Source organism: Leopardus geoffroyi, chromosome B4, assembly GCF_018350155.1.
Source record: "Leopardus geoffroyi isolate Oge1 chromosome B4, O.geoffroyi_Oge1_pat1.0, whole genome shotgun sequence".
Lineage (NCBI taxonomy): Eukaryota > Metazoa > Chordata > Mammalia > Carnivora > Felidae > Leopardus > Leopardus geoffroyi.
Window position 1 is genome coordinate 42,455,538 of NC_059341.1, and position 10,264 is coordinate 42,465,801.

Below are 10,264 nucleotides of genomic sequence, written 5' to 3' on the forward strand. Positions count from 1 at the left end.
AATCTCTCAAGATTAGGGCATAGCTCAATCTGACTTCGGTATGGCTTGCTTCTTCCCACATGTTAAGCGTTTAAGGGATGCTGTTTGAGAGCGTTCAGGGATGCTGTGCGGGGCGTTCGTCCCAACTACTCCTCACCTCCACCTTCACAGATGGCAGGGCCACTTTAGTGCGTTTCTAAAGCACAAGCCCAGACCTACAAAGCAAGGAGCTGATTACAGAAGTACTTCCCTCTTTAGCCGTATTCTGTCCCACAGAAATCATCTGAGAAGCACGCCCTCCCACTTCCGTTCTTTTACTCTCCTTATCTGAGACATTCATACATGACTCACTTTGAAACTCATCCTCCAAAGTCAAATAGGAGTCAAAAGTGAGGAATTCCGTCTAGCGTCATCAAAAACGAAGAGAGAGGGGAACGAGGAATGGTTCAGCAAGTTTCCTAAATATACTTCATAACTTGATTGTGGGTAAGAGTGAAGACCAGACTGGACGTGTGGGGACCTCCAGGCTGGTGCTGAAACCTTCAGCTACCATCTCAGGTTTTTGGTAAGAAAAGCTTACATCCACCTGGTCCCTGGTGCTTGTTTTCCTTGTTACGGATAATGGTTTGAGGATCGTTATCCTCTCCCTCCGCCCCCCCCCCATTCCTTCCCCAGCTTGTGTTGCTTTTGTTGTATCCCCACATCCACCTCTCTTTCTCTAAATATCCCACATCCTATTTATTTTTCTTCTTAATAGTTTCATTCTAGAACTCATAGTGAATTTTCATACCATTTTTTTTCTCTCTTAAATTGGCTACCTTTCTCTTTTTGAACTATGATTCCGGCTTTCCAAATCAATAGTTTTGTTTCTCAAATCGGTGACCTACTTTTTTTTATGTATATATATATATTTTTTTTTTCATTCCACTTTCTCTTTTTTTTCTTTCATTCTTTTGCTTATTCCTTATTGTTACCGACTCTGTCATCCTATCACTAGTATTTGATTCTGGAATCTGCTTTCTCTCCCTATCATAATTGACTTTTAGTTTCAGGATTTCCTTTATCTTTTTCAATACTTTCAGCCAATTCAGTGTTGAAAATTGAAAAGACGAAAGGAAAGAAAGAAAGAAAGAAAGGAGCTCTACCAATCTTAAATGTAGAGGTATTTTTCAGTCAAAGCACTTGGAGAAATGTAAAAAGTTACCTTGTTCTGAAATACTTTTTTTTTTTAATGTTTATTCATTTCTGAGAGACAGAGAGAGAAAAAGAGCAGGGGAGGGGCAGAGAGAGAGAGGGAGTCACAGAATCCGAAGCAGGCTCCAGGCTCCGAGCTGTCAGCACAGAGCGCGATGCGGGACTGGAATCCACGAACCATGCGATCATGACCCGAGCCAAAGTCGGACATTTAACCGGCTGAGCCACCCAGCCGCCCCTCTTTTCAGTCTTTATTATTTCAGTTGGTGCAGTTCTCCATACCTTTCCCTTTATTAGCAATACCAAAGACTTTTTAGTTCTGTGATTCTCTCCAGTAAAAGGAGTATTGGTGTGAAAGACATTGGTCCTAAAATCTCAGAACCCTCCTAGTTGTGAATGTGTGAAAGTCAGCTAATTTGCTGAGTGTCAGCGTCAAAAACTGCAAAATAAAACTAGAGACAAGGAAAGATGATTACTAAGTTTCCCTTGAGCCCTAGCTTTCTCTGATTCCACCCTTCTCTCAATATTTTATGGATCTCCGCATTAATATGTGTGTTGGAGTAGGACCGTGGACCAAGGTACCTGCCATGCACAGCAGGGAAGGAAGGGCTCCTGACAGGACTTGAATATTGTGTGGGTAAGGCTACAGAGAGGGGAATGAGAATCACTTCTTCTTTTTTATTATTTTGTTGACTCAGTTATTTTAACTTCTGCTAATCATGTAAGGCCCTATGAAAACATCTGGTTAAGTCAGCAGAATGACTTCGAAGCCACAAAAATATTTTGGGACTCCATGAAAGGAAACATAAAATGCTATTGCAGCCAGTAAGAACCAGGAACTGGAAAACCAAAGGGAAGTTAGAAGAGACCGCGCCTTTAATGGGTTCATGGATAGGAATAAAAACTTTAAATTTAGTTGAAAAAAAAAAAAGTAAACCCCCAAATGAACATCCATCCACTGAAGTAATTTTTGATCTTTAGGTCATCATATAAGGCATTGTGCTAAATTCTGTACAAGTACTTAGGAAGAGGGTTCATCTTTACCATCATGAGATTTAAGGCCAGCCTAATAGATAAGACAGCCGCGATAATAATTATAATACAAGACAAAATGTATCATTGCACAGATAATATGAAAGGAGATTCAACATACACGCATACACACACAAATTTAAGAGGCTGAAGGACTAATTTCTGTGTGAGACTGTAAGAGAAGGTTTCAAGGAAGAATAATATTTGAGCTTGTTTTTGAAGAATGGCTAGGATTTCAACAGATAGAGATTAAGGATGCAAGACGGAGGAGGTTAAGGTTAAGGGTGTAATTCCAGACAGAAGTAAACAACACGAGCCAGCATAGTGAGTTGTTCAGGGAAGCTGTAAGATAGGGTACATTTATGAGTCTTCAGAATTAAGGGAGAGTAATGTCACAGAGGTCAAGAGAATGGACTGGTGGATGAAGACAGAGTAAGATGTTGCGATTTGTTCTTTCTTTCTTTCTTTCTTTCTTTCTTTCTTTCTTTATGTGGAGGGAGGGGCAGAGTGGGAGAGAAAGAGGGAACTTTAAGCAGGTTCCACACTCAGCTCGGAGCCCCACGCAGAGCTCAATCCCACAACCCTGGGATCATGATCTGAGTCGAAATCAAGAATTGGATGCTCAACCGACTGAGCCACCCAGGCCCCCCTGGATTTGTTATTTATATGTAATTTTAGCATAGTGATGGGGCAGAAGACAAATTAGAAAAGGTAAAAAATGAACGGTGAGAACAACAGACCCTGAAACAAGCTAGTCTCCTTGAAAAAGAGAAACTGCTAAAAAAAAGAGACTTGTGAAACATAACATCCTGGGACACCGGGGTGGCTCAGTCAGTTAACCAGCTCTTGTTTTTGGCTCAGGTCATGATCTCACGGTTCGTGAGTTCGAGCCCCACATCGAGTTCTGTGCTGACAGTCCTCTCTCACCTTCTCCCACTCTCTCTGCCCCTCCCCTGCTCGCGTGCACACACATGTACTCTCTCTCTCTCTCTCTCTCTCAATTCAAGCCTCTCGTCCTAATGCAAAGTGTGATCCTAGATTGGCTATAACTGTGGACAAATCAGCTATCGAAGATATTTTGGGAATGATTGGAAAAACACTGGCTAAAGACTGGACATTCCTTAAGGTACAGTCTTACTGTATGATATGGAGACTAGCTGAAAAAAAAGAAAGCAGTTTATAAAACAACATGCATGCCAGTTGATAGCAACGTTATTCACAACAGCGAAAAGGTGAGAGCACTTCACATCAAGAGATGAATGGATAAATAAAATGTGGCATTTACATAAAATGGAATATTATTTAGCCTTGAAAAGGAAAGAAATTCTGACACATGCTACAACATGGATCAGCCTTGAGAACATCATGCTGAGTGAAATAAACCAGACACCAAAAGACAAATGGGCAGTAGTCAAATACATAGTAACAGAAAGTAGAATGGTGTTTTGCCAGGGGCTGGGGGAAGAGGGAAGTGGGGAATTGTTGTCTAATGGGTATAGAGTTTCAGTTTCACTAGATGAAAAAGTTCTTTTTTTTTTTTTTAATTTTTTTTTTAATGTTTTTATTTATTTTTGAGACAGAGAGAGACAGAGCATGAACGGGGGAGGGTCAGAGAGAGAGGGAGACACAGAATCGGAAGCAGGCTCCAGGCTCTAAGCCATCAGCCCAGAGCCCGACGCGGGGCTCGAACTCACGGACCGCGAGATCGTGACCTGGCTGAAGTCGGACGCTTAACCGACTGCGCCACCCAGGCGCCCCTAGATGAAAAAGTTCTAAAGAGTGATTGCACAATAATGTGAATATACTCCACACTGCTGAACTTTATACATAAAAAGGTTAAACAGGGGCACCTAGATGGCTCAGTTGATTGCGTGTCTAACTCTCGATTTCAGCTTGGGCCATGATCTCACGTTCATAGGGATGAGCCTAAATCGGGCTCGGCACTGACAGCATGGAGCCTGCTTCGGATTTTCTCTCTTCCTCTCTCTCTCCCCCTCCCCCACTCTCTCTCTCTCTCTGCAAATAAATAAACTTAAAAAAAATGTTAATCTTTAAAAAAATGGTTACAATGGTAGATTTTGCATTATGAGTATTTTAACACAATTTTAAAAACTGGGGGGGGGGGGGGGCGCGCCTTGGGTGGCTCAGTCGGTCAAGCTTCCGACTTCAGCTCAGGTCACGATTTCACAGTTCTTGGGTTTGAGACCCACGTCCGGCTCTGTGCTGACAGCTCAGAGCCTGGAGCCTGCTTCTGATTCTGTGTCTCCCTCTCTCTCCGCTCCCCACCCCCCCACTCACACTCTGCCTCTCTCTCTCTCTCTCTCTCAAAAATAAACATTAAAAAAAATTTTTGAGAAAAAAATGCATACATATATACACATATACATATGTGTATATATGTATGCATATTTTTTGTTAATCAAAATTTGACAAAACTAGATCATTCCATGCATATTAAAAATTTTTTTCTCAAAAATACATATGTGTGTATATGTATGCATATTTATGATTATACATTAAAAACACTAACAAACAAGACAGAAATGATGGGTGAGGAGGAAATCAATGCAGAGAGGGTAAACAACTCTTGAGAAATTTGAAAGCAAAAAGGGAGAGATGAGGTATCTAAAGACGTAACTGAATCCACTGCACCTTTTTTGTGGCGGTGAGTCCCTCAAAGATCTGGTAGAGGGAATGGATGGAACTTCAACCCTCAAAGAAATGAGAATATAGTAAGTTAAAATCTTAACGTGGTGATGGAGCTTCACAAAGCCCTTTCATGGATATAAAGCTGGGAACCTCTGGTCTAGAAGTTATTGTTTGTTGGGACGCCTGGTGGCTCAGTCAGTAGAGCGTCTGTCTGACTTTGGCTCAGGTCACGATCTCATGGTTTGTAGGTTCAAGTTCTGCGTCGGGCTCTGTGCTGACAGCTTGGAGCCTGCTTCGGATTCTGTGTCTCCCTCTCTCTCTCTGCCCCTCCCCTGCTCACTTTCTCTCTCTCTCTCTCAAAAATAAATAAATGTTAAAAAAAAATTAGAAGTTCAGTTCCTAACATGATCGTTAACTCTCAAAAACAATAGAAGTTATTGTTTGTCATTTAGTATTTGTTTTTAAGAGGAGACACCAGGTGAGGAAAGGAACCAGTGCAGAATGAGAAAGTGGAAGTGCAAGAAAGAGGAGAAATGTACATAGATAGGGACTTCCAAATGAAACTATGATTTTGATACACATTTAAATTGATACAGTAGATTCTAATTGTCACAGAACGTTTTTGTGTGGTCCAGTGTGAAGTCAAGGAATACAGACTAGGGGGGTCTGGGTGGCTCGGTAGGCTGAGCAACCAATTCTTGATTTCGGCTCAGGTCATGATCCCAGGGTCATGGGATCAAGCCCCATGTTGGGCTCCACTCAGAGCATGAAGCCCACTTAAGATTCTCTCGCTCTCCCCTGCCCCTCTCACCCTCGTACGCATGCTCTCTCTCTCTCTCTCTCTCTTTCAAAAAAAAAAAACAAATTTTAAGAAAGAACACAAACTAAAACAGTGTGAGGACTTTTGTACTTCTATATCATAATGGGGGAATGTTATAATCCCAAGCATATGCTTTTTTAAAACAGTAGTTTTAATATTTTTGTTTATATTTTTCTAGAAGTTCAGCAATGGAGTCTTTCTCTGCTGAGACCAATTCAACTGACCTACCCTCACAGCCCTGGTATGAACCCCAAATAATTCTCTCCATGGTCATTCTCAGCCTCACCTTCTTACTGGGATTGCCAGGCAACGGGCTGGTGCTGTGGGTGGCCGGCCTAAAGATGCAGCGGACGGTGAACACAGTTTGGTTTCTCCATCTCACGCTGGCGGACTTCCTCTGTTGCCTCTCCTTGCCCTTCTCCCTGGCTCACTTGGCTCTCCAAGGACACTGGCCCTATGGCTGGCTCCTCTGTAAGCTTATCCCCTCCATCATTATCCTCAACATGTTTGCCAGTGTCTTCCTGCTGACTGTCATTAGCCTGGATCGTTGCCTTTTGGTACTCAAGCCAATCTGGTGCCAGAATCACCGCAATGTGGGGACAGCCTTCACTATCTGTGGCTGTATATGGGCGGTGGCTTTTATAATGTGCATACCTGTGTTCATGTACCGGGAAACATTCACTGTAGGCAACCGTGATATGTGTGGCTACGATCTTGGCTTCTACGGCGCATTAGATTATTCAGACTTCACCATTGATCTACTGGAAAATGGATCTCTTGACAACTCCATTGTTCAGCTGCCTGGAGAAATGGATGCAAGGCTGCAGTCTTTCTCTGAACGAACCAATGATCTGCCTTGGACAGCCACCACTATCTTCCATTCTCAAACATTTCAAAGACCTTCTGGACAGTCACTCCCTATAGATCCAGCTAAATTATCTAGTCAACCTCCATATGATAACTTATTTAAGCCTGCGAATGAGGTCTCACCTATAGTCCCCAGTGGGTTTCCCATTGAAGATCACAGAGCTAACCCACTCGATTTAGAGCTTTACTCTGACTCTTCCAACAATTCCTCATACTTGTATGAGCTATTCCAAGATTTCCAGGGTGATTATTTAGGCCAGTTTTCATATAACAATCAAGTACTAACCCCCCGGGGGGCAGTAACCATCACCAGACTAGTGGTAGGTTTCCTTCTGCCCTCTTTTGTCATGGTGGCCTGTTACAGCCTCATTATCTTCCGCATGCGACGGGGCCGCCTCACCAAGACTCGGATCAAAACCTTGAAAGTGGCCATGGCTGTGGTGATTGTCTTCTGCGTCTGCTGGGCTCCATACCACATTGTTGGGGTCCTATCATTGTTTTTTGACTCAGAAACTCCCCTTGGAGAAGCTCTGCTGTCTTGGGACCACGTGTGCATCGCACTCGCGTCGGCCAATAGTTGCTTTAATCCCTTCCTCTATGCCCTCCTAGGAAAAGATTTTAGGAAGAAAGCAAGGCAGTCGATGAAGGGCATTCTGGAGGCAGCTTTCAGTGAAGACCTCACACACTCTACCAGCTGTCCCCAAAGCAAAGTCTTTACGGAAAGAAATAGTATCAGTACCTCTGTGTGAAAATACGGAACGGTTGACCCCAGCAGAGGTTCTTAGGTATTCACCCGGTGTGCCATTTTCTAAAACAATAAGGGATATTGTGAGCAGGGGATTTCAGAAACCATCAAAGAATCAATCCAGAGGTTCTCAAAGTATGAGCCCAGGCTAGGGGCATCCGCATCACCTGGAAACTTGCTAGAATCTCCAAGAAACTTGCTGAACCACAATGTCTGGGGGTGGGGCTCCAGACAGTGTTTTAACAAGCTCTCTTGTTTCTAATGAATGCTAAATTTGAGAATTGTAAAAATTAGTCTATTTCTATCCCAACCTAAGCTAAATGAAACCAACGAGAACCTAGTCTGTTTCAAAATGATTTTTCCATCATGAAATTTTTTTTTATCGTTATTTATTTTTGAGAGAGAGGGAGAGAGAGAGAGCATGAGCAGGGGAGAAGCAGAGAGAGAGGGAAACACAGTATCTGAAGCAGGCTCCAGGTTCTGAGCTGTCAGCACAGAGCCTGATGTGGGGCTCTAACTCATGAACCATGAGATCATGACCTGAGCCGAAGTGGCATACTCAATTGACTGAGCCACCCAGGCGCCCCAAATTTTTTTTAGTATTGTCTGAATCCCTCCCCACCAGATTCAATTTAAAACCATTCCATCTCGTCTTACCTGAGTGAAAGATGATCATTTATTTATGGCTCTGTTGTGGTGGTGGTGATATTTTTAAATGAAAAGAAGGTACAAAAAGAAAAAGTCTATGAAAACAAGCAGTTATGAGACTGAGTCTGGAAGCAGAGTACAATGTCAGATGCTTGCTATGTGCAATACTTCTGGATATAGGACATGGGAATTCCAATGGGAATTCCAAATTTCCATTATTCCAATTAAATAGGCATCTACTGTGTAAGGACAGGCTGCTAAGGCATCTGAAGACTTCCTCATGAAATAGCACGTGAGCTGTGGTTTGTGGAGTTTTCTATTTGTTTACTCAGTCTGCCTATTGAGAGAACCATCTCTCTTCCATTCATTTTCTTAAACTCTATTCCCTTAATCCCACCCTACCCTGGCCTCTAAATCTTCTTCCATATTAGACTTTGTGCATCTAATAACCTCTAATTTCATAAGAGTCAAACTTGAAACTTGCTTGAAACTAATGCTTGAAACTAATACCCTCAAACCCCCCCCCCCCGCCCCGCCCAAACTCATTTCAAGTGAAAAGGGAAAGAGGGTAGAGGACAGAGCAGCAATCCTTGAATTCATTGCCTGATGACTGAGTACCCCCCGGGGAAGACCATCACACTTTGGAAAGCATGGCTACGGGTGTGGATCATTCACCGGATGTGTCTCTTGGGGCTTTTTAAAATTATTCTTTATCTTTTCCAAAGTAAAACATGCACATAGTTTAAACAGCATTCCCAGCCTATACTGAAATGTAAGAAGTTTCCTGCCCCACTCTGCGGAACCAATCCCTCCTCCTACACCCATCTCCCAGAAATAACACTTGTAGCAATTTTAGATGTTTCTTCTGATGTTTACCATGTTAAGTCATGTGCTTATGCAGCTAGTTTTTTATACATCATAAAGTGACTTCTTGTTTTGGAAGATGAAGAATTGTAACCACATTCCTAATTTTTGTGTATCCATCATCCTAACATTCATTAACCATCATACGTTAATTTGCTCATGACCACACATTTTCTTCTCCTCTGTGGATCCATTCCAACCATATATATGGCTTTCCTTCCATTCTTGTGTCATTCTTTAAAAAAAAAAAAAATTATTTACCTCTATCACCTTCTAATTTTTCTGGGTATATAAACTCGTATGTGTTCAACCTCTAAAATTCCAGGTTTCTTTGTACTACAATATAGCCTCATCTAAGTGGCATATAATTATTTAATCTAAGAAAAAGGGAAAATGAGATGTTTTAGACTTGCAAGATATTGTTATTTGTTCAATGGTTGAGGTAAGGATTGAGACTACAAATAAGTTATAAAATACTATGCAGAAAAATTGCAAATCACTGGGAATTCTTCCAATTGTGAGGTAACAATGTCTAACATGATGTGAGATTTGCAATGGCACCTTCCAATGTAATCTGCTGACCTAATTGATATGAATAAATGCTTTCTTTCTTGTGGTTCCTTGCAAGGCTGTGATTTGTGGATCCTCTTAATGGTCTGACACTCAGAATATATCATAATCTCGAGGCACCTGGGTGGCTCAGTCGGTTAAAGTTCTGACTTCGGCTTCGGGCATGATCTCACCGTTTTGTGAGTTCAAATCCCATGTCGGGCTCGGTGTTGACAGCTCAGAGCCTGGAGCCTGCTCCGGATTCTGTGTCTCGCTGTCTTTCTCTGCCCCTCGCCTGCTTGCACTGTGTCTCTCCCTCTCTTTCAAAAATAGACATAAAAAAAGTAAAAAAGAAAAAGAAGATTCTTTCTCTCTCTCCCTCTGCCCCTCCCCTCCTGTGCACACATGCATGCTTTCTCTCTAAAATATATATAAATGTATTAATATATATTTAAATATATATTTATAAATTTTAAAAATATATAATATATTAAATAAATATATTTGATAAAATAATTATAAATATATTAAAATTTAAATATATATTTTTTATATTTTATATATGATATATACATAAATATATAATCTCTAAATAAACAACAAATAAATCTCATAGTGGGTTGCTATAGGCTTGCTCTAATAGCAACTAGCTAGGCTTCTGGAAGTCCCAACATATTTCACGAGACCGCGGGTAGAATTCCCAAACTCCTGCATTTAGTATATAGGATATTAGGGCGGAATGGCACAGTTATAGAGATTCAATAGTTGCTACTTCTGGGTTCCTTGTGAGAGTTCCAATCCTTGGAAATGTAGTCTGAAAAAAAAATCCTACAATTGGAATTCCCTCGTTTTCTTATGAAAAACTCGGTAAATACCTGTAAGTACTGACAGGAAGTCTCACATGGAGAGCCAGCTCC

At 41.6% G+C, this 10,264-nt stretch overlaps 1 protein-coding gene across 2 annotated transcripts; it reads left to right on the forward strand.

Annotated features, from left to right (window-relative positions):
* Positions 1 to 242: 242 nt before the first annotated feature.
* C3AR1 (complement C3a receptor 1) lies at positions 243 to 7,734 on the forward strand. Of its 2 annotated transcripts, none has more exons than XM_045466630.1 (2): positions 243 to 544; positions 5,856 to 7,734. In XM_045466630.1, exon 2 carries the CDS (start codon positions 5,863 to 5,865, stop codon positions 7,288 to 7,290), a length of 1,428 nt encoding a protein of 475 aa, XP_045322586.1. In that variant the 5' UTR covers positions 243 to 544; positions 5,856 to 5,862; the 3' UTR covers positions 7,291 to 7,734. The 2 variants fall into 2 exon arrangements, with proteins under 2 accessions (XP_045322586.1, XP_045322585.1); XM_045466629.1 differs by having other exon boundaries at positions 244 to 544; positions 5,853 to 7,734.
* The last annotated feature ends 2,530 nt before the right edge of the window (positions 7,735 to 10,264 follow it).

Coding starts and splice junctions, on each gene's coding strand:
- C3AR1 (XM_045466630.1), top strand. CDS start 5,863: ATGGAGTCTTTCTCTGCTGAGACCAATTCAACTGACCTACCCTCACAG.